Source organism: Podarcis vaucheri (assembly GCF_965113315.1).
Source record: "Podarcis vaucheri genome assembly, chromosome: 5".
Classification (NCBI taxonomy): Eukaryota; Metazoa; Chordata; class Lepidosauria; order Squamata; family Lacertidae; genus Podarcis; species Podarcis vaucheri.
Window position 1 is genome coordinate 94,844,486 of NC_138763.1, and position 24,944 is coordinate 94,869,429.

At 46.6% G+C, this 24,944-nt stretch overlaps 1 protein-coding gene and 1 long non-coding RNA gene across 2 annotated transcripts in view; one reads left to right on the forward strand and one right to left on the reverse strand.

Annotated features, from left to right (window-relative positions):
• LOC309532741 overlaps positions 1–24,944 on the forward strand; it is a 146,780-nt gene that overhangs the window by 17,392 nt on the left and 104,444 nt on the right. The gene's annotated exons all lie outside the window — the stretch shown is intronic.
• DRGX (dorsal root ganglia homeobox) overlaps positions 7,217–24,944 on the reverse strand; it is a 44,199-nt gene continuing 26,471 nt past the window's right edge. The window contains exon 7 of the mRNA XM_082223322.1: positions 7,217–11,971. Coding sequence (XP_082079448.1) covers positions 11,706–11,971 — 266 coding nt within the window. The 3' untranslated portion in view covers positions 7,217–11,705. The remainder of the gene's footprint in view (positions 11,972–24,944) is intronic.

Consider the following 24,944-nt stretch of genomic DNA (forward strand, 5'->3'; position numbering starts at 1 on the left):
ATTGGCTATTATAGTTGATCCAATAAAAACAGGATCCTCTGAGTGGAGCAGTTGCAATAGAGAACTAATGCTCTCGATCAACAGGCCCCATTGCTGTGTGCCAGAATTTCAGATAGTGCCTCTTCAACAGCAGCAGTAATAATACTGAATTATTGCAAATCAATTTGCCTGCATGTTCCCCTTCCCGCTTTTGGATTACAGAGGCCCAGAAATCTTCCCAGCAGAACAAAATAATGCAGAGGGAAAGAAAGGAGAAGAAAGTATTCACTGTGGTCCATAGGACAGGATCTCGACAAGTTCCCCAGTTTCTCAAGTATGAAGACAAGGATGCTTGTGGATGCGAGAGATCCATGATGACGATCTCCCATAGTGATTTAAAAACTTGAATCACAGCTGCAGGACTGGGGCAGGGTGGGAGAATTGGATTAGGACCATGGCACTTAAGGGAAGGGAATTTAATCCTTTGCTCACTGTTTTCCCAGTCAAAATGGTGTGTGATGGTGTTTCCTGCTTGGCAGGGGGTTGGACTCGATGACCCTTGTGGTCTATTCAAACTCTATGATTCTATGATTCAAAACCCCCTCTGTGCTGTTGTTCGGGGATGGCAGGTGGACACACAGGTAACCAACTGGACCTGTTTGGCCTCACAATGAATTTTAAAGCAAAAGAAGAGCAAGGGGGAAAGAGTTGGAAACAAATTTTGCAAGCTTGGGAATGGGCTTTTGGGGTGTATGGAGGAGGAACATCACATGACCGGCTTCTTCCCGAATCTCAGCAGAAACCGAGTTGATTAGCAAAAAGAGTAGGATTAGAAAGGGGATACTATAACAATAAGGGACGCAGGTGGCACTGTGAGTTAAACCACAGAGCCTAGGACTTGCCTATCAGAAGGTCGGCGGTTCGAATCCACACGACGGGGTGAGCTCCTGTTGCTCGGTCCCTGCTCCTGCCAACCTAGCAGTTCAAAAGCACATCAAAGTGCAAGTAGATAAATAGGTACCGCTCCGGCGGGAAGGTAAATGGCATTTCCATGTGCTACTCTGGTTCGCCAGGAGCGGCTTAGTCATGCTGGCCACATGACCCAGAAGCTGTACGCCAGCTCCCTCGGCCAATAAAGCGAGATGAGCGCTGCAACCCCCGAGTCAGTCACGACTGGACCTAATGGTCAGGGGTCCCTTTACCTTCACCTTACTATAATTATTATTATTATTATTTATATCCCGCCCATCTGGCTTGGTTTCCCCAGCCCAACAGCACTTTTGAAGCACTTTCCATTTATGACCTAGACAGAATTTAACAGTAAATCCACCTAATTCACACATTCCTAAATAGGCAAACCAAAACACTGACATCCTTTGAGATTTGCACTTCTCTGAACTTTGCAATCTAATTGCCGGGGTAAAGTTTTTTCACAGGAACACGTATGTTGGTAAAAATAACATATGGAAATGAACTATTTGGGAAGAACTGTTTTACAAAAAAAATCTGTACATTTGGCAAAATTGCAAACAAATGTGTTTGTTAGGAGATGTTTGCACTAAAATGCTGGTGGTTTTTTCACGGAGACATTTCAAAAAGAATTTTGCAAATGGAAATGTGGAGAAGTGACTTTAAGATTAGGGGGAAAAACATACCAAACTTTAAAGGTGACTAGCACAAAAAGAAGTGGAGCTACCTGTCTGAAAATTGGCAGGGTCCATCAACTCAGTAGAGGCTATTTTGCCACCAAATTCCATCTACCTATGTGGGAGAGGGGGACGCGGGTGGCGCTGTGGGTTAAACCACAGAGCCTAGGACTTGCTGATCGGAAGGTCGGCGGTTTGAATCCCCGCGACGGGGTGAGCTCCCTTTGCTCGGTCCCTGCTCCTGCCAACCTAGCAGTTCGAAAGCACCTCAAAGTGCAAGTAGATAAATAGGTACCTCTCCGGCAGGAAGGTAAACACCGTTTCCGTGCACTGCTCTGCTTCACCAGAAGTGGCTTAGTCATGCTGGCCACATGACCCAGAAGCTGTACGCCGGCTCCCTTGGCCAATAAAGCGAGATGAGCACCGCAACCCCAGAGTCGGCCACGACTAGACCTAATGGTCAGGGGTCCCTTTACCTTTATGTGGGAGAGGGGAACCCCAAGTTTCCCAATCAAAGTCCATAGGATTTGTTTTTTTCCAGGTTATGATCTGGATCCGGAGGCTGGATCTGGACCATCCTGGGTCAAGGGTGATCTGAACTGGGCTCCCATTTGGACTGGGGAGGCGCACAGTCCTATCATATTGGCGGCTGGGAATCCTGCTGCTTTAACACGCCACACCTTATACAGCTGAGCTCTTAAAATCAGTGCCTGCAAAGAGCTCAGGCTCCACCGAGCCAAAGAGAGAAGTAATGCATGCGTTATAGCTGCACTTAAGTCTCTCGGGGGAAGAGGAATGCTGAAATTTAATAAAGGGCAATTCTTAGGCAGAAGGACTGCTGGAAGGGGAGCCGGTTCAGATGACAAAGCAAATCCAACTTAATTAGAAAAGAAAGTTAGGAACATTGAACCAGAGAAGCGCAGACGATTAAAACGGGCAATTCCCATTTGTACCTGTTGGGATCATAAACAATCAATTAGCAAGTTGCATGCTGAAACCTTTCGATTCTCAGCGCTTCCATCTCCAGCATCGCCAAGGCTGAATGTATCCCAAATTCCACCAGAATGCGTTAGCGAGTTTATGTCAAATGCCACCCACACAAGAAACTTATTGGTTAGACCTTCAAGATCAAGAACATCCTTCTTCTATTATCAAGTAGAAACACATCACCTGTGGCACTTATCCCTTCTGGCATGTGCACTTCTGTGCATCTTTGTTAAGCAGTTTGTCTCTGGGTATGTAGACAGCCGTATATTGCATAAAAGTGGGTAGTAAAGTGGTAAGTAATATCGGGGCAGATGGTGACAGAAGCCACGAAATTAAAAGACGCCTGCTTCTTGGGAGAAAAGCAATGACAAACCTAGACAGCATCTTAGAAAGCAGAGACATCACCTTGCTGACAAAGGTCCATATAGTTAAAGCTATGGTTTTCCCAGTAGTGATGTATGGAAGTGAGAGCTGGACCATAAAGAAGGCTGATCGCCAAAGAATTGATGCTTTTGAATTCTGGTGCTGGAGGAGACTCTTGAGAGTCCCATGGACTGCAAGAAGATCAACCCTATCCATTCTGAAGGAAATCAGCCCTGAGTGCTCACTGGAAGGACAGATCCTGAAGCTGAGGCTCCAATACTTGGTCCAAAATGGTTTCAGGGCTTTTTCTGTGGGGTTTCAGACATGTGGTTTATATATGCAGTTATGAACAATTATTATATATATATCTAAGACCTTAATTTTTTAATTTCAAGTTCATCATGTGGAAAGTCGCCTTACTTGAGCCAGACTCTTTCTGCCAGTTGAGCTCAAGCTACTATCTCAAACGCAGGCTGTGGATCTCTGCTTATCTTCTCTCTCTCCTTGGCAACTCATTTTCCCAGGGGAGCAGGAGGAGTTCCCAGGGAAGCTGACCCAAGCATAGACGATGAGCTATCAAACAGAAATAAGGGAAGTGAAAATCGGCAACTGACTACACAAATGCAGTTACCAGCGCCACTATTTCCAGCTTTCTGCGTCTCCAGCAGAACCCCCAAACTCTCAACAGCAGAGCCTGATTTGTACGGGGACGACGTTACCTGCGTTTGCTTCCCACATGCGCCCAGCCACATGTAAATGTGCTTACCACATCTGCACATTAGCACTGATTCCTTGCATGTTTGTGTTGTAAACAAAAATTGCCCTTTTCCCTTATGGAGTATCCAAGAGCCCATATAGAGTCCTTACATAGGTTGCCTATTGGTAGGAGAGAATAACAGAGGCCAACCAGAGAATATTGAGAAGCAAAGCAGCTAGTAAGCTTGATCTTTATTGATCTGTTGCAACAGGGTGCTCCCCTCACCCGCAGGAAAGGAGGAGGGACCCAGAACAATGGCGCGCAAGGCCTTATAAAGACTTTTGAAATTGCCACCCTGTAGATCAAGACCACGCCCAGAAACATCATACATACGTCACAGAAGGGGTGTAACCTAAGACCACCCCTCAGATACATCATACCTACATCACAGAAAAGGCGGTCTTAAAACAGAAATTTGAATGTTGTTTTTCTCCTGTCATTGTTTATCTCCTGTCTGGCAGGTTACTTGATTGGATTGCCTGGGGAGCCCAGCTAGTCTTTTGTAATGATAAATACTTAGGTTCCTGGGCCAGGTCACAGGCTCACACCCTATTCATATCTTAAATGTGCCTTTAAGACAGGATTTGCAAGGAAAGAGAAAATGGGAGGTTTCCCACTTTGACTTTGCAGGGAAAACATTTGCTCATTTTAGGAATCAAAATGGTTCCAGGTCTGTCTTCCTGTGCTGATCTAAGTACGTGCTTGGTTGGTACACTTATGAACATTACCATATATCTAAGACCATAAAATTCCTATCACATTTGAAACTGTTTTAAAATGCGTTGGGGAGAGGGGGGGTTAGTGAGTCACCCTTGTTTTTTTAATTTTTTCTTATGTATTTTGTGTTTTTATAATGCGGTTTTATGTTGCGGACTGCCCTGAGACCTCCTGCCAGTAGAGGGCAGTATACAAATTTAATAAATAATAATAATTCCTGCTCACCTTCTTTGGTGGGCGCCACTGTGGGCCAGCATCCCCTCCACCCTTCAAGAACCAAGAAAACCCCTAAGGAGTTTCCAGAGCACCTGAGGAAGCCTCAGCGTGGAGTTTGCTACCTGGGAGATGGATTCTGACTGCTCACTGAATTGGCCAATCGTGAGTGGCCTTGGGGGCGGGCCTCCAGGGGGCACGCCTAGCACAGCATCCTGGTATATAACCAATGATGGTGTCTTGCCTCTTATTCATGGTGCTGGAAGCTTCAAATGGGGGGTGCCTTGCCATGCAGTGTGGAGGCAGCTGGTGGGTTGTATGTCTGTGTGTCTGTCTGTCTGAGTAAAGATTTTTATTTTTTTATGTGTGAGGATAGAGGGCCCCTCCACACTTCTGCTCATAGCTGTCAACTTACAAATTTGATAATAAGAGACCAGCAGCCTCGAAAATAAGGGATCAGCAGCCAAAATAAGGGATTTTCTGGGCACAGGTATGTTCAACTTCTGAGCCCCTCCGAGCCAAAGGCAGAAAGCCCAGCCAGCAGCCAAACGAAGCCTCAAGTGGTGGTTCCCACAGCACAGCAACCCGGCAAAGGGGATGCAGCAAGGAAAACCACCATCACCTCTCCGCTGCAAAGCGCTGAGCAAAGGCGAGTCCCCAGGCAACGCGGACAATTTGATCAGCACAAGGCATGCAAGCTCCACCCCCCAGTCGTTCTCAGACTCCTTATTGGGTGAGCAACGCAGCCAAGCAACACAGTTGGAGCCTCCCTCCTCCCTGGCCGGCAGGGAGGGAGGGAGAGGAGCTGCTTCCTTTGAAACCTGGGAAATTTAAGGGACAGCATCAATAATGGACAGCAGCGGGACACAGTGCTGGGATAAGGGAGTTTCCTGCCAAATAAGGGACGGTTGACAGCTATGCTTCTGCTTGTCCTTTTCTGGAAAGCACAGGTCCAAGAGATTTTCTGCTTGCTTTCTAGGCATGGGTTTGAGCCATGGGCATAGCCAGGATTTATGTTGGTGGGGACAGGACACCCCTCTGTCACCATCCGCTATCTGGCTCTGTCTAGCAGATTCGGAATTAAATGTCTCACCAACAGTTCTTTCCAATTGCTTTCTTTGGACCCCAAGCACTCAGAAAAAGGTGACAAAATCCTTCTACAAATTCTACTTTCAGTAGTTAATAGTTAAAGCTATGGTTTTCCCAGTAGTGATGTATGGAAGTGAGAGCTGGACCATAAAGAAGGCTGGTCACCGAAGAATTGATGCTTTTGAATTATGGTGTTGGAGGAGACTCTTGAGAGTCCCATGGACTGCAAGAAGATCAGACCTATCCATTCTGAAGGAAATCAGCCCTGAGTGCTCACTGGAAGGACAGATCCTGAAGCTGAGGCTCCAATACTTTGAGAAGAGAAGACTCCCTGGAAAAGACCCTGATGTTGGGAAAGATGGAGGGCACAAGGAGAAGGGGACGACAGAGGATGAGATGGTTGGACAGTGTTCTCAAAGCTACCAGCATGAGTTTGACCAAACTGCGGGAGGCAGTGGAAAACAGGAGTGCCTGGCGTGCTCTGGTCCATGGGGTCACGAAGAGTCGGACACGACTAAATGACTAAACAACAACAACTTTCAGTAGCTCAATTGTTAGAAGATGAGACTCTTAATCTCAGGGTTGTGGGTTTGAACCCCACATTGGGCAAGTCTCCTGAATTGCAGCGGGTTGGACTGGATGACCCTTGTGGTCCTTTTCAGCTCTACAATTTTATGATGTTTACTTTGTTATAGGTATTCTAAGATCTCATATATATAAATCATATGTTCATAAATGAACAAGGCAAACACATACCTAAGTATATAAACCACGTGTCTGAAATAGTAGAGGAGAGCAATCCTGAAACCATTTTGACTCTCCCAAATTGACCTCAAATATTCCTCTGCAGTTTGGATGGAAATGGGAAAAGCCTCCCCATTGTCTCTGTGCTCACAAATCCTGCCTTAAGGGCACATCTGTGTATGAATAGGGTGAGCCTGTGACCTGGATTCAGGAACTGAGTATTTACCATTACAAAAGACTGGCCAGGATGCCCAGGTAAAGGTAATCAGTGACCATTAACAGGTGTCCTGCCAGACAGGATTCTGCTGTAGACTGCCATATGTATGATGTTTTCGGGGGTAGTCTTGAGCTATGCAGTGTGGGTGGCACTGTGGTCTAAACCACAGAGCCTAGAGCTTCCCCATCAGAAGGTTGGTGGTTCGAATCCCCACAACAGGGTGAGCTCCCATTGTTCGGTCCCAGCTCCTGCCCACCTAGCAGTTCAAAAGCATGCCAGTGCAAGTAGATAAATAGGTACTGCTTCGGCGGGAAGGTAAACGGCGTTTCCGTGCACTGCTCTGGTTCGCCAGAAGCGGCTTAGTCATGCTGGCCACATGACCCGGAAGCTGTATACCGGCTCCCTCGGCCAGTAAAGCGAGATGAGCGCTGCAACCCCAGAGTTGTCCGCGACTGGACCTAACAGTAAGGGGTCCCTTTACCTTTACTAGAAGTTGTGTTTACCTTTACCTTGAGCTACAGGGTAAGCAATTTCAACAGTCTATATAAGAACTTGCACACCAATGTTCAGGGTTCCTCCTTCCTCCAGTGTGGTGGGGGTGATCATCCTGTTGCAACAGTTTAATAAAGATTATGCTTACTAGCTGCTTTGCTTCTCAATATTCTCTGGTTGGCATTGGTTATTTTCTCCTACCGATAGAAAACCTACATAAGGACTCTATATGGGCTCTTGGGTACCCCGTAAGGGAAAGGGAGCATTTTACTTATTTACCGTATTTTTCGCTCTTTAAGACGCACCAGACCACAAGACGCACTTAGTTTTTGGAGGAGGAAAACAAGAAAAAATAATATTCTGAATCTCAGAAGCCAGAACAGCAAGAGGGATCACTGCGCAGTGAAAGCAGCAATCCCTCTTGCTGTTCTGGCTTCTGGGATAGCTGTGCAGCCTGCATTCGCTCCACACGATGCACACACATCTCCCCTTACTTTTTAGGAGGGGAAAAGTGAGTCTTATAGAGCAAAAAATACGGTATTTGATGGGGGGGGCAAGTGTCCTGCCCTCCTGGCTACGCCCATGGTTTGAGCGGTTTCTGAATCGGAACAAAAGTCAATCGGCACAAAAACCTGACAGCTGTTTGTTCCAATTCAGCCGCAAACAGCGTGTTTCCCTGGAAGAATGTAGCAGGGCAAGTGGAAGTGTGGATAACCCAGTTACATACAGAATCCTAGGAGCAGCCTCCTTTGTCCTTCCCCTGTGAAGTTCACGGTGACAGCAGGAAGCAAGTTTCCTCGTTGGAGTCAGCACCAAACCACCAACTGGAAGGGCAGAGCCCCAGACCTGATGATGATGCCACAACTTCCTGAGCGAGGGAACAGAACTCACAGGCCAAAAGCTCATCCTTACCTGCAATTGTGTATTCCCATCCTTCATCCCTATTTGCACTTCCATCACCAGGCACAGTGGGATACAGGAGCTCCAAAGTTCTTGGATGCTTGGCATCTCTGCAGCATAATCGGGGAAATGTTTCTCTTTGCCCAAACACCATGGAGGGCTGCTGCAAAAGCAGTATCAGGCCGGGCAGACCACTGGTCTGACCCGAGCACCATAAAGCCACTCTCAAAGGGAGGCTGCGTCTTTCCAACGTGCAATCGGGATTAAGAGTACTGCCACAAACCATAAAACCACAGCATCGTCTTGATATTTGTCCAGTCTTTGTCGTGTATCCTTGCTCAGAGGGACAGAGTTGAGATTCTGGGTGTCGTGCTTCTCATCATGAATGTGCCATAATTCTATGGCGTTTTCAGACTGTACAGGACTGGTGCCTTTGTAAGCCTTTCTGAAATGAACTGGAATTATGCTAAAATTGTGTTGAGGGTCCATGAAACACTGTGTGTGTGTGTGTGTGTGTGTGTGTGTATAAGAGAGAGAGATGTCATTCATAGAGATGGAGTGAAAAGTAGTCTTAAAAATAATACAGGGCAATCCTTGGGGTCCTTTTTTCTAAACGTGATTTTTTTTTTTATTAAACCAACAGAAAATACATCATGCAGCAGGTATTTCTCATTATTATACAGCAAAACTGCCAGGCAGCAATTCCAGCTACATCGGGCAGGCAGGCTTTTGTGATGGTCTCCAGTTTTGCACAGTCACTAGAGTGTCGCACCATGAATTATTAAATCAATGCTTCATGGTAATACATAATTTCTTATCAATTATTCATGCTAATGTGCGTGTATTTTACTTAATTGTGTTATTGACGATCAAAAGTAATTTCCTGAAAATCCTCAAGGACAGAAAATTTAATCAACATAACTACTTTTCAGATGCAATGCTGTTAAGTATTCTTAATTTGCTCAACAGTTCACTTATTTATGTACCTTTCTGGAGGAAAAATGAGTTTAATCAAACCATTAGAATGAAGAGTTAGTGTATACAAGGGCCAAGTTCACCTGAGCAATCGGTAATTATGCCGAAATGAAATTGAGATTGCTTATATTTTTTTGCAAGCCATTTTAATAGTGGAACTTTAGGAAATAAATTCTAAATGACTGGAATGGCTGCAAAAAGAGACACGGATTCCTCTTCTTCCTGGGATGTTTGTGTGTGTATGTGACTTTTTTTTTTTTTTGGCAGCAGAAACTGTTCTTCTTACTCTTCAGATAAATGCTTAAGAGCTGAAGGTGAAGAGATTTTGGTTGCATCCAAACCCCAGAGGGGTGCTGCGATCTCCCCAGCTACAGTGGCTGCCCCCTTCTGCTTCTTATTCTCTGCTGGGATTCAGGTTTATCGAAAGGACAGGGGTAAATGTTATCAGCTGATCGTGTTAAAACAAAGAAAAGGCTTCCTGCATTGCTCATCAACCAGTCGAAAAAACAGAGCTCAAAATGAACCCCGAGCCAGAAAGATGCTCTATATACAAGGCCTGAGCATCACCAACTATCTTCGTCACAGTATAATTTACGTAACCTGGGAGGTTGTGACTCTGCAAAGGTGTGGTCTTTGGAGAACCAGGCACTCCACTTTCCTGATCAGGGGGTGACAGCCTTGAGTCCTCAACAACTGCTTTATATGTCTGGGTCTGCTGCAATCCGAGACAAACTTACTAGAAGCAGCAGTTATCTGTTTTTGTTTCTCTCCATTTTTTAGTTTTCCAACCTGAATTTCAGATCACTACACTTGTGTTACCGGTTTGCAATTTGTTAAGTTAAAAAGTCACCACCACATTCATCGGCATATTAGCACACGGTTGCTTTTTCCTATGAGGCATATTTTTGCAAGCCATCTCCCCAGACATAGTGCATTTGTGCATGTCATTTTCACTAATATCTTTTCCCCAATGTACCCACTTTTGTAACCATTTTTTGTTTGCTCTTTCTGAAACAATGCACAAACCACAACAGAGCTATCCTTTGAAATTTGTACTTCTCGGAATTTTGCAAGGCAGTTTGCCAAACAACTGGGAGTTGAATTCAACAGGACTTATATTTTAGTACACTTGAATAGTATTGCACTGCTGAAATGATTTGATTCTTCTATTGTATGCCATCCGACTGGGGGTTTATCTGAAGGGCAAGGGTAGAAATACCTATGACAAATAAAAAATATTACTACTCTGTGCTCACAAATCAAACCCTTGGTTATGGACTGCTGTCAAAGTGTCTTCCTTCTGCTCTGTGGGATATACTGATGGTCTCATGTCCTCAAATTCAACAGGATCTTGAGGCACAGCCTGTGTGAAGTTACAGTTCTGCTGCGATGAGGGGAAATGGAGGGGACATGTTCCACAAAGGACCTCGGTTTGGCAAGGAGAGCAAACTTAGCAGGCAAAGCAGAAATCCCTTTCCAGGAAGGGATGGATCCAAAGATCCTATCCACCAAGCTCATTCAATGACAGAAGACCTATTTATCATCTCTAGATGTTGTAGTAGACCCTTCCAGTCATTTTCATTGCCCCCAAATCCTAGCTAAAATTAGACCTTAGAAAGAAAGGTTGTTATCTTCACCCATTCATATTTCTGCTAGAAACATATTCAGCGCTGATAGGAATGTCTGTGGCCTCCTGCGTCCCAAACTGAACATAGGGAACAGGATGAAGTGATGGTCCCATGGAGAGATGACTCAGATTCCTAGAACTTCAGCCCCAATGCTTTTGCAGGGAATTGTCACACTCCTTGGCTGTTGGCCCAGCTTCTCAGACCTGAATGGCCTCAGTCAAGGTGTTAGTGGCACCAACAAGTTGAAGGCCCCTCTGCAGTATGGGTGGCTAGCTCTCCTTCCTCCTACACATGTGTAGGGTCACCTTTCTCCTACACATGTGTAGGATCACATTGTGGGCCAAGGGGCTGTTTGGTTGTGTGTGCATCATTACAATCTCCTGTAATCTGCGTTGAGGGCCATTCTCTCAAAAGGCGGCGCACAGACCTTCTAAATAAATAAACTAATAGATTAGCAATAAAATCCCTCGTGTAAGCTCAACAAGACTGACCTTTCTGTCCATATTGCTCTCCGGACCTCAGGAACTTCCGCTCGTCAGGCCTATGAAACCAGGCCTTTCTATACCCATTCGCTGTGGAACAACTAAGAGGTTGTTGTTCTTGTTTAAATAGAAGGGGGACCTGTTATGCGATGCTGAGGCAAGCCCATATTCCCTCCCCACCCCAGTCTGGTGGAATCTAGACACCAAATAATGCCCTTTTGCTTCTCTCTCTATTCCCATCAGGGCTCCTGGATCCAGTTCCGCCGTAAGCAGAACTAACACCAGGCAGTACCTGGAGATTCAGCGAGAGCAATGGAGAACCTTGGGAAATCCAGTAGGAATTGATGGTGGCAATAAAAGACAGGGCCAGAGAAAACCTAGAGATTGCTGAAACTGTCAACAGATGAGCGAGTTTCCTTCCAGTTTCAAAATAAATCCAGACAGCCTCTAAAGGGTAGATCCCTTGGATTTGGTTTCTTGGGGTGCTGAGTTCTTTACGAGGCGTCATGTGGGGTCTCAAACACTTTTCTCGCTTTCGTTCTGTTCCACAGCCACGGGCAGCTTGTTGTCCAAGGCATTCTCTGCCCCAGGCTTGGCCCCCGAGGGTGGAGTGGGGCTGCTGGAGGCCAGGAGGTTCGCCGACTGCAGGACAGCCTCCGAGTGCTCCCGGGCTTTCATGCGCAGGGCTGCCACGCTCGCTGTGCGATTACTCTGGCAGCCGTACGTGGGGAGGAAGGAGAGGCCCATGTGGTCGGGAACACAGCAAGAGCACAGCGGGCTACCTGCAGTGGGAGGAAAAACAAAACACCACCTGCCGTCGGAATGCATCTGTAAAAGATGGAGCCGTTTGCCGCTGCAATGCACTTCTAGAAATATGCACATGGAGGACTTTCCAGGGGCCTGCCCACCTGTAGGCACCATGGATGAAGCTGGTGCAGACACTATTCAGGTTAGATCAGCAGTTCCAAAGCCACAGTACAGTGGTACCTCGGGTTAAGTACTTATTTCGTTCCAGAGGTCCGTTCTTAACCTGAGACTGTTCTTAACCTGAAGCACCACTTTAGCTAATGGGGCCTCCTGCTGCCGCCGCACCACCGGAGCACAACTTATGTTCTCATCCTGAAGCAAAGTTCTTAACCTGAAGCACTATTTCTGGGTTAGCAGAGTCTGTAACCTGAAGCGTATGTAACCTGAAGCATATGTAACCCGAGGTACCACTGTACAGTGGTCAAAAAGACTGTCAGGGTGGGCAGACTGTATCACCAATTTTTCTCAGCAGAAAAGAAACTTGATTTATTTCAAGGAGTTACTTCTGAATAAAATATACCAAAGCCAGTCAATTCTGTTTTATTATGTAAAGGAAGCGCCCTTTGGGAGTAAATTAAATAATGTGGAGGCTAAGAAAGTGCTGTAACAAACATATCTCAGTATTATCCTTCATCCACCATTTTGTTCTGCTCTGAGAGGGTCCGCTTCCAAATCCAAAGTGTTGGTGGTCAACATCCTTCCTCTTATTGCTTAGCAACAGAATTAGGTGATTTGGCCCTGTGGATAGCTCAGTCAGTAGAGTACCAGACTCTTAATCTTAGGGTTGTGGGTTCGAGCCCCACGTTGGGCAAAAGATTCCTGCATTGCAGTGAATTAGACAAGATAATCCTCAGTGTCCTTTCCAGCTGTACAACTGTACAATTCTGTGCACCCTTAGCAACGATGCTGCCTACCACACACTGAAGCATTACAGCTGCCTCCACATTTTGTGCTCTAACTTTCAGAAATGGCCAACTTGCTTAAAAAAAAGAAAGTTAAGAGTGCTTTGGGGCTCAGTACATGCGTACCACCTGCACTCCTCTGTTGATGGTCCTGATCAGGGAGAAGAAGAAACGAAGAGTGGAAACGACTCAACACACCAAAATTCTAGAATTCAACAATGGCAATTCATTGTTTGTAGTCACTTTTCAATGGTGTCCCCTCAGTTATCCATGTATTCTAGTAACTTAGAGGAGGCCTCAGCCTCATGGCGGCCTAATTCCTCACATACTATGCATACCTAGAAATCCACCTTTGTTCAGCGAAGAAACAGCATTTCATCTTTATGGACAACTTCTTAAAGTCATTTAAAAAAGTGTAGCTTAACCATATTGATCGAAAAGCCAGGCCACACTATGAACAATATGAAGGTAAAATTATAGGAACTGGGTTAGTCATATAGCCTTTGAGAAACAGTAGTAGACAAGGACATTATCATCTTTCCTAATTTGTATATTTTATAAAGACATGGGACCAGAAAGCCTTCACAACTGCCTGTAGAAAGTACACAACCAAAACTGGGTGCTTCCAGCCACACGTAACCTGAAAAGTGCTGTTTGTGGTTTCACTCGTCTTACTGCGAATGTAAAAAACGACAGGGACTAGAATGTTCTTCCCATTTAAAAAGGTCCATCTTCCACTTCCTGCCTCACGTTAGCAACTTTCACAAACACAGAGGGCCTGTGAACAGCACAAGGGATGCTCAGGCATAGCTTTAGTGTTGTTGTGTGTGAACTGGTGGGAGTTGTGTCTAAAGATCACCCAGAGGAGTACAGTGTTACCAGTGGCGTAGCGTGGGGGGTGCAGGGGGGGCGGCCGCACCGGGCGCAACATCTGGGGGTTAGGGTTAGGGGGCGCAAATCCACGGGTTAGGGGGCGCAAATCCACGGGTTAGGGGGCGCAAATCCACGGGTTAGGGGGCGCAAATTACTTGCCTTGCCCCGGGTGCTGACAACCCACGCTACGCCACTGAGTGTTACAGGTCTAAACGGCCTCAGCTGTAAGCCGGGTATTTTGCATTGCTGGCCCCTTGCTGTGAAATCCTCTTCTGGCAAGATTCAGCAGCTGCCTTCACTTTTGACTTCCAGGTATCTTTGAAGACCTTTTTCAGTCCACAGGCCTCTGCAGCTGTTTAATTTTTAATTTTTTGACCAGCCAGCTGCTTTAATGGCTATCTGTTATTGTTTTTAATGGTGCTTTATGTTTTAACGTTGCACACACTGCCTTGATATTTTACGATATAGTGGTACAGAAACAATTTTCTGCATAAATAAAATAACGGGAGGCACGCACGAAACAAGGACCTCCATGGAAGCTACCGCATGATGCAGTGATGGCTGCCAGCATGACTTTAAAAAGGAATTAAGACAAAATAATGAAGGGCAAAGCTATTTTCTATCTGCCCAGACAGAGGCAATATGTCTCTGAATATTAGTTGCTGGGAATCACAAAATGGGAGAATGTGGCTACACTAAAGTCCCATTACTGAGAGTGACTGGGAGCAGCCGCTGAGACCATATAACACCGGTCTTGAAAGACCTGCATTGGCTCCCAGTAAGTTTCCAAGCACAATTCAAAGTGTTGGTGCTGACCTTTAAAGCCCTAAATGGCCTCAGCCCAGTGTACCTGAAGGAGCATCTTCACCCCCATCGTTCAGCCCAGACACTGAGGACCAGCTCCGAGCACCTTCTGGCAGTTCCCTCCCTGCAAGAAGTGAGTTTACAGGGATCCAGGGAGAGGGCCTTCTCCGTAGTGGCACCCGCCCTGTGGAACACCCTCCCATCAAATGTCAAAGAAATAAACAACTGCCTGATGTTTAGAAGACATCTGAAGGCAACCCTGTTTGGGGAAGTTATTAATTTTTGATGTTTTATTGTGTTTTTAATATTCTGTTGGGAGCTGCCCAGAGTGGCTGGGGAGGCCTGGCCAGATGGACGGGGTATAATTAATTATTATTATTATTATTAATATTATTATTATTATTTGCAGACTTCTGATAGATTTCTGGTTTGCCACTGTGAGAACAGGATGCCAGACTAGATGGGTGTTTCAATCAGCGCTTGGGTTTTATTTTTGCTGTCTTATGAGAGTTTCCCATCGAGCCACCGAACATGGTTATAAAGAGAAGGCTCCATTTAGTCCCTAGAATAGTGGTTTTCAACCAGCATGCCCTGGCACCCTGGAGTGCCTTGAATGGTGGTCAGGGGTGCTGTGGGCAATACTGGCCTCTGTCCCTCTTTCCTTCTCTCCCTCCTCTGGTGCCCTCTTTTCAGCAGGGGGCCGGTCCACTGTCCCTCAGACCTTGTGGGGGGCCGGACTACATTTTTTTTTTGGGGGGGAGAAATGAATGAATTCCTATGCCCCACTGATAACCCAGAGATGCATTTTAAATAAAAGCACACATTCTACTCATGTAAAAACACCAGGCAGGCCCCACAAATAACCCAGAAATGCATTTTAAATACAGTGGTGCCTCGCAAGACGAAAAGAATCCGTTCTGAGAGTCTCTTCGTCTAGCGGTTTTTTCGTCTTGCGAAGCAAGCCCATTGGCGGATTAGCGGATTAGCGCTATTAGCGGCTTATCGGATCAGCTGATAAGCGGCTTAGCAGCTTAGAAAAGGGGGGGGAGGAAAAAAACCCGCACGAACTCGCAAGACATTATTGTCTTGCGAAGCAAGCCCATAGGAGATTCGTTTTGCGAAGCACCTCCAAAACGGAAAACTCTTTCGTCTAGCGAGTTTTCCGTCTTGCGAGGCATTCGTCTTGCGGGGCACCACTGTATAAGGACACATTCTACTCATGTAAAAATATGCTGATTGCTGGACCATCTGGGGCCAGATTTAGAAGGCGATTGGGCCAGATCTGGCCCCCGGGCCTTAGTTTGCCTACCCATGCTCTTGCGTCTCTACCTCCCAAAGGCTTGCACGACTGTTTGTTGCAGCAGCCCTGGCTACAAGCTCCCCAGCAAATGGGGCCTCTGGGGCTGGCCAGGGGTGCTGGTTGCCAGGAGCTGAGGCAGCCTTGGAGCAAGCAAGCGGGCGAGGGAGCCCAGCCAGCCGGTCCACCAGCCCTTGCTGTTGGGAATGGACGCACAAGTCCTAGGCCCCTGTGGGTTAATGTAAGGAGGCACCTCTCTTTGGGGGCAGCTCAGAGAGCAGGGGCAGCGGCAGCGGAGGACTCCCAAGGAGAGGGGAGAGGAGAGGAGACTGAGGGAACCCTCCAGAAGGGAGGGTGTGTGAAAAAAAGGTGAGGGGCTGCCAGCTCTGCAGGCAAGGGTGGCATAACTGGGCTCCTGAGCCCCACAAGGGTGCCACAGAAAGAAGGTAGATGGTCAAGGGATCTGTGGACTCTAGAAGAAAGGAGATGTGCTCCTGTCATAGTGTGTGGAAGCCCAGCCTTAGCATCTGAACGGGGCCCTTTGCTAAATTGTTTCAAGAAGCTGCTGTCTCCTGTATTCTAAATTAAAAACACACAATTAGTTCTCCATTAGGTTACAGCAAATTCTGCAAAATTGATCTGGAGCACCTACTGTTGCTATATTACATCATGCTTGAAAGGCTGAGCTCGGACATAAATACTTAATGTAATAAATACAGTCTGAAATATTTGATCCACTTGACAGTTTAATTGATCTGCTACAGAGAGACTGACAGGAAAAATTAAATTAGTCCTGCCTCATCTCTGCCAAAAGCACATTTTAACTGAAAGTGGTACTTGAACTACAGATCGGTTCACAAGGGGATCCCTTTTTCCACTAGACACCGCTGGAGGAGAAGAGGAACAGGGTGTGCTTAGAATCAGGGGTAGACAACCTAAGACCCGTGGGACACAAGCTGCCCATGGGGGTCATTTAACTGGCCCCCAAGCCGCCCCCGAACCAAGCCGCCCACTCGGTGAGTCCCCGCGCAGCGCGACACAGGGACTCGCTTCCACAGTGCTGGAAATCGCATCTGCGCATGCTCAGACTCCAGAAATCGTGTCTGCGCAGACGCCAAAAATCGCGGCAGTGCACACAATCTGGCCCATGCAGGGATCTCCGCTGGAGTGAACCAGCCCAGGCGAGGTAAACCTGGCCTAGATGTAGATTTTGAAGCACATCCTTCATCGATTATCACACTTGCACCCTGACACAACCACTCCCAACCTGGTGCCCTCCGGACCTTTTGGACTCCAGGTCCCATCAGCCCCCTGCCAGCATTCATACTGACTGGAGCTGATGGGAGCTGCAATCCAAAATAACTAGAAGGCAGCAGGTTTGGGAATCGTTCCCTAACAATTCTTCCTCCCGAGTCTGTGGGATATTTAGTAAGGTAAAGGGACTCCTGACCATTAGGTCCAGTCGTGACCGACTCTGGGGTTGCGGCGCTCATCTCGCTTTATTGGCCAAGGGAGCTGGCGTACAGCTTCTGGGTCATGTGGCCAGCATGACTAAGCCGCTTCTGGCGAACCAGAACAGCACAGGGAAACGCCGTTTACCTTCCTGCTGGAGTGGTACCTATTTATCTACTTGCACTTTGACGTGCTTTTGAACTGCTAGGTTGGCAGGAGCAGGGACTGAACAATGGGAGCTCACCCCATGGCGGGGATTCGAACCGCTGACCTTCTGATCGGCAAGTCCTAGGCTCTGTGGTTTAACCCACAGCGCCACCCACGGTGAGATATATGCAATGCTGTCAAACCAATGATTTGTATTTCCTGCAAGTTTGCTAGAGAGAACCCTGTGAGAGACACTCTCCCACTGTGCCCTGATAGGAGAAGGTATCTCTCTCTCTCTCTTTTGTTATACCTGCAATATATATTGCACATCCTCTTTTTCGCCATTCTTCCATCAAGTCAACAATGCGAGGGCGTTCAGACACCATTTTAAGCTAGACTAAAGTATGCCTTTGCAACTGAATGACCATGTTAAGCCTTCCCAAGCAAAGCTGCTGCATCTGTTACACTCCAACAAGTATTCTGAGCGAGCAAATGTTCATTTTTGACCTTTTACAAGATTGTGTGATTATTGTATCAAGGGGAAGAAAAGGGAGAAATACCAGGAGAATCCCGTCTGCTTTAAAGCGTCCTGGATTATTTAAACCAAAAGGCTAAAACTAGCCTCTCCAAGCTTCCCTTTCAAGCTGCAAAGGGTCACAAAGGATAATATCTAATAAATATTCTCCTAGCATCTATTCTCATCCCTACATAGGTGTCAGAGTCCCCACTCAGGCAGATGACACACAGCCAGATCTGCTTTGCCCCAGCAGAAGAGTTCTTTCTGTTTCGAGAATTTGAGGGGTTTCCTTCCTTCCTTCCTTCCTTCCTTCCTTCCTTCCTTCCTTCCTTCCTCTTTCTTTCTTTCTTTCTTTCTTTCTTTCTTTCTTTCTTTCTTTCTTTCTGAAAGCTCACCTGAACCAGATACCTGGTCCACCTCTAGCCCAACACCACCCCCTCTAGGCACCAGTTCTCTGAGGTAAGGACCCTTTCCCCCAGCCCAGCACACATACCATCCTCTTAATTCTTGGTACCACAGACTGAACCGATGACCACCGGGTTCACAGCACAGTCTGACGCAAATCCTTCTCATCTCCCACCATCCTTTCAAGACGACGAGAAAGGATGATTTATTTATTTTGCAAAAGGCCCTCCTACTAAATCCCTGAGTGAGGCAGGTGCCTCAGGCGGCAGGTGTTGGAGGTGGGGCACAACAGTTTTTCGGGGGTCTTGGGCAAAGTGGGCCCCCTTTCCCCTCAGACCACACACCCCTCCTCACTCTCCATCCCACCCCATTAAATTAAAATAAATCTCGACCAATAGGGCAACTCCCTTCTGCCCAATAAAAACAATACAGATGTTTTCATTTCTTGGGGGAAATTTAACCTCTTTGTAGGCCTCAATTCCAAAGGATTCTGGCCCCCTTCCCTGTTTAGTCATCTATTTTATATACAGCCTAGTTGTTAGAGCATGAGACTTAATCACAGGGTTCAAGCCCCATATAGGCCAAAAGATTCCTGCATTGCTTGTGATTAGACCATAGCTGTCAAGCATCCCTTATTTGGCAGGACAGTCCCTTATCCCAGTGCCATGTCCCGCTGCTGTCCCTTATTGATGATGTCTCTTAAATAAGCTACCGAAGGTAATGGGGCCCTTTCTATGTCCAGCTGTCCTTTGTCAACAACAAATTGTTGCTTTTGTGTGTGTTGAATATATGCTATATGGTAATTTATGGACCTAATAGGTATCTAAAGCCATTTGCACGCAACAAAATAGGTATTTTATAAAAGTAATTGTTGATCCCTTATTTTGGCTGCTGATCCCTTATTTTCAAGGCTGCTGGTCCCTTATTTTCAAATCTGTAAGTTGACAGCTATGGATTAGACCAGAATTCTGGGTTTCCCAATCTTGGGTCTCCAGCTGTTTTTGGACTACAACTCCCATCATCCCCAGCTAGCAGGACCAGTGGTTAGGGATGATGGGAGTTGTAGTTCAAAAACAGCCGGAGACCCAAGTTTGGGCAACAGTGGACTACATGAACACCATGGTCCTTTCCAACTTTTTGATGCTATGATTCTAATAATATGTAGATTGTATGTGTCCAGAGCCTGGGGTCAGTGCGCAAACTACTGAGAAATAATTCTCAGTTGTGGCTGTTAGTTCACTGCTCCAGTTTAATGCGGGACATCAGGAGGGGGGGTGGGCGAGGTGTGTTGCACACACAACGCCATCTCCCTGGGCCTGCTGGCTAATCTAAAGCGCTTTCTGCAGGAAAGGTTTAAACCCATTTCGTTCTGCAAATACACTTCTTGAGCACTTGCTGCCACCATGTGTACACAAAGAGCGTTTCCTATTGGGCAGAACTAGTGATGTTACAGGGCTGTGCCACTCCCCATCTCCTAAAATACTTCAAGTATATTGAATAACGTGCAATTTCCTTTTTAAAAAATGGAGAAGGAACTGTGTGTGTTTGCAGTGAAGTAACCCCAGTGAGAGGGATGCGGGTGGTGCTGTGGGTTAAACCACAGAGCCTAGGACTTGCCGATCAGAAGGTTGGCGGTTTGAATCCCCGCGGCAGGGTGAGCTCCTGTTGCTCGTCCCTGCTCCTGCCAACCTAGCAGTTCGAAAGCACTTCAAAGTGCAAGTAGATAAATAGGTACCACTCCGGCGGGAAGGTAAACGGTGTTACTATGCGCTGCTCTGGTTCACCAGAAGTGGCTTAGTCATGCTAGCCACATGACCCGGAAGCTGTATGCCAGCTCCCTCGGCCAATAAAGTGAGATGAGCACCGCAACCCCGGAGTCGGCCATGACTGGACCTAATGGTCAGGGGTCCCTTTACCTTTACCTTTAAGGTCCGGTGCCGGGGGATACGGACAGACTAAAACCAACAGAAGTAAAAAAGCAGTGATGCGCACTACTTTGAAAACAGGCTCACCTGTATGTATGTATGTATGTATGTATGCGAGTGCCAGCATCACAGACAGCAACTCCAGCGTTAGGTAAAGTTATTGCACAAAGCCTAGACAGCATCTTAAAAAGCAGAGACATCACCTTGCCAACAAAGGTCTGTATAGTTAAAGCTATGGTTTTCCCACTAGTGATGTATGGAAGTGAGAGCTGGACCATAAAGGAGACTGATCGCTGAAGAATGGATGCTTTTGAATTATGGTGCTGGAGGAGACTCTTGAGAGTCCCATGGACTGCAAGAAGATCAAACCTATCCATACTGAAGGAAATCAGCCCTGAGTGCTCACTGGAAGGACAGATCCTGAAGCTGAGGCTCCAAGACTCTGGCCACCTCATGAGAAGGAAGACTCCCTGGAAAAGACCCTGATGTTGGGAAAGATTGAGGGCACAAGGAGAAGGGGATGACAGACGACGAGATGGTTGGATAGTGTTCTCAAGGCAGTGGAAGACAGGAGGGCCTGGCGTGCTCTGGTCCATGGGGTCATGAAGAGTCGGACATGACTAAATGACTAAACAACAACATGTATAATTGTATAGCACTATGCAAAAAAAAGTGCATTGCGAAAAATGTGTCCTGTGTGTTTCAGACCCTACATGTGTAAATATCCTTTGCGGGCTGGGGGGAGGGGGACCAAGGCAAATAAAACAAGATTTTCTACACACAACATACCCAATTGCGCTCAGTTATTAGAAAGAATGGGGCACCAGGGCAAGCACAGAATAGTATAATAAAGGCTGCCCTCTTAAATAAACGCTATTATTTAATGAGCAAATTAAGTTGATTTGGATACCCAGAAGATATGAAAAATAAATCTAAGGAACCGCGGAAAGAGAAGGATGGAAGTCAGGTTTGGAAATGTTAAGATGATTGTGAATTCGATAAAATGAATTAATCTGAAAAGTATAAATAAAACTTTTAAAACACTATTATTTAAAAAAATTAATTTATCCCTCAAAAAGGACATTCAGGGTAATTCAGCTGTATTTCACCTATATATTAAATAGCATACGAAAACAGGGCACAGAAGATACTTCCATGTCATAGGTTTACACACAGAACAAATAAAACTTTCAGATACTATGTGATCCATGTAAACACAGATCATTCCAGCTTGCCTCGCTCCACCAGAAATACTCCTAAACATCTCAAATCAGAGAATCGCCTGTGAAGTCCGGCACGTAATAAACACACAACACTGATGGAGGTGTGATGCAGGGCTTACTAGGGATGAGCTGTTAAGTCCGAATGTGCTGTGCTGTCACGAAGCATTACAAATGCACAGTTTTCCAAGACAAACATATCCTGAGCAACAACAGTGGTACAGGAAAAGGGGAGAGGAGAGAGAGAAAGAGACTGAATGTACAAAAGCCCTATAAACCTGGAGCCAGTCTGGACGACTGCAATGCGCTCTACATGGGGCTACCTTTGAAGGTGACCCGGAAACTACAACTAATCCAGAATGCAGCAGCCAGACTGGTGATTGGGAGTGGCCGTGGAGACCACATAACACCAGTCCTGAAAGACCTTCATTGGCTCCCAGGACGTTTCCAAGCACAATTCAAAGTGTTGGTGCAGACCTTTAAAATGATCTCAGCCCAGTATACCTGAAGGAGCGTCTCCACCCCCATCGTTCTGCCCGGACACTGAGGTCCAGCTCTGGCCTTCTGGTGGTTCCCTCCCTGCGAGAAGTGAGCTTACAGGGAACCAGGCAGAGGGCCTTCTTGGTAGTGGCACCCACCCTGTGGAACACCCTCCCATCAGATGTCAAGGAAATAAACAACTACCTGACTTTCAGAAGACATCTGAAGGCAGCCCTGTTTGGGGAAGTTTTTAATGTTTGATGTTTTAATGTTTGATGTTTAATATTCTGTTGGAAGCCGCCCAAAGTGGCTGGGGTAACCCAGCCAGATGGGCAGGGTATAAGTAATAAATTTTATTATTATTATTATTATTATTATTATTATTATTATTATTATTTACAAACAATTGGGGGGCGAGAGCCCTAACAGAACAGCATCAAGCATTAAATCCTGCACACACATGAAGATTGCAGTGTCTTCACTTTAACTGCTCCTGCCTTGCATACATCAGATGAATGGGGCAAAGGAATTTACATGGGTGAGAAGAAAGGGAAATGTTAAGAGCTTTTATTTCGAAACGGCAGTAAAGATCTCCAGCTGTTAATTTCTGCCCCCCATCTTTATAGACAACCCACACAGCAACAGCCCCACATACATACAACTCTGCTCTTTTCTCTCTGCCCTGCCCATGGCTGTTGAGACCAGCCCTGATCCCTTTTTGTTTAATGTTTTTATTAAAGAATTTTCCATTTTGTTCTGACTTCTCCTCCATCTCCCTCCCTCGATCCCCTGGAATTTGCATTACAGGAACATGCACACACACAAATGTATATGAGAGAAAGGAAATAGCACCATACTCAGAAGTCGAGCTCAAGAATGGTCAAAGAAGACTTCCTGAAACCTATAACCCAAAGTCCTGGGTGGAGCCTATCATGCCTCTCCAGGGACAGGATTCCACCAAGCTGGTGCCACAGCTGAAAAGGCCCTGTCCCTAGTGGATGCCCGTTGTGGGTCACTCAGCAGCCAGGAACTGGTGCAAAGCTTCAAAGGTAGAATGAACCGTATAGATACCCAGGTACCAAGCTATTTAGGGCTTTAAGGATCAAATCCAGCACTTTAAAATAAGCCTGGAAACCAACAGGCAACCAGCGTGGATCATACAAGATCAGAGTAATATGCTCTGATCAGCTGACTCCAGCCACTATTCTGGCGGCTGCATTTTGCACAAACTGAAATTTCCCCAACCATGGAAGACACTAGGTCAGGGGTCAGCAAATTAAGGTCCATGGGCAGGATCAGGCCCAATTGCCTTCAGGATCTGGCCCGCGGACTGTCCGTGGATGGGCGTGGGGATTCTGTTCATTCGGGCTGTGCCACCCCCACCCCCCGCGCCATTCCATTTCCCCCCCTCTCCCTCAAACACACGGCAGCGGCGCCTCCTCCCTCCCTCCTCCAGGCTTCTCTCCGCCCTGCCTAGAGGAGGAAGGGGGCTGGGATGAGCTGGCTGAGGGCCATTTTAAGCACCCCCTCTCCAGAGCCAGCCCTTTCGCGACGCTCATCTTCTCTCCACCGCCACCCTGGTGCCCCTTCTCCGGCCCACCACAAGGTCTGAGGGACAGTGGACCAGATTGTGGCTAATATTTTTTGCCAAACCCTGCGCTAGGTCATTAATGACCACAGTGAGCCACAGCCATCCATAAGGTTTGCAGCTGGCATATCTGCACAAGCTGGCAAAAGTTACTCCTAGTCACTGATGCCACCTATGAATCTCAAAAAAACCCAGACGAAATCCAAGAGCAACCCAAAAACTGGGGAACTGCTCCTTCGGCAGGACTGAAACCCCATTCAGAGCAGGTAGCAACCATGATACTGGCTTGGACAGCCCATGGGCAACCAATATTTATCTTTTCTGCATTAAAATTCAGTTTTGTTTCTTCCCATCCAGTCCTTCTCAGCCTGACAAGCTCTTGTTTGTGGTTCCTGCTGTGTCCCTAGGATCTGACGAAAATGAGAGACAAAGCTGTGTATTATCAGCCCACCAGTGACACTTCTGCTAAAACCTCAGACCAGCGTGAATCTGTGGTTTCATGTAGGGTTGGGACAAGGCAGAACCCACTGGAACTCGCCCAGGAGAAAAAGAACTACACAATTTGATAAGACATCTGAAGGCAGTCCTGTATCAAGAAGTTTTTTATGTTAGTTCAAATATCTGCTGGAACTATAAAGAAAAAGAAGGTACCTGTAATGGTTCTAGGGGTTGCTTGTGTGTAAATCAACGTCACTCTTGGCTGGTTGCCTGAATGAACCCTTTCTGTCTGGACAGCCATGCGCCTGTGGCTGTCTCAATCGCTGGCAGAATCCGTTAGTGGGCATTTCTTGAACTTCTTCCAGCAAATAAGCTCTTTGACGCTTAGTCTCCTCCTAGCCTCCCTGCGCGGAAGCCTTCTGCGCAGGGAGGGTGTGGGCATCGGAGGACCCGGGCTCTCCCCACTGGTTCCCGGCGAACAGTCTTGGAGCCACCTCAGCGATTCCCCCATCCGCCCCCCTTCTCCACTGGTGTTACGCTGATTTCCTTCCCCAGAAGAAGTGCTGCTTCTCTCCCTCCCGGGACGCTCTCCGGAATCCCTCTGGAGCCCTCCCTCTCCCTCTGGCTCCGATGGCAGTTCCCTGACAGTACTTTTTATCATATGTGGTGGGCTTGTAAGGTAATAAAAGCTTTCTGGGAGATGATATATAATGAAATGAAAAAAAATGTTTAAAATAACTTCTGCTAAGAAACTAGAAGCTTTTTTATTAGGAATAACAAGTACCGACATCCCAAAGGAGCAGAAAAGATTTTTGATGTATGGAACAACAGCCACGCAGATGTTATTGGCCCAGAGTTGGAAAGATGAGAAATTCCCTACCAGAGAAGAATGGCAAACCA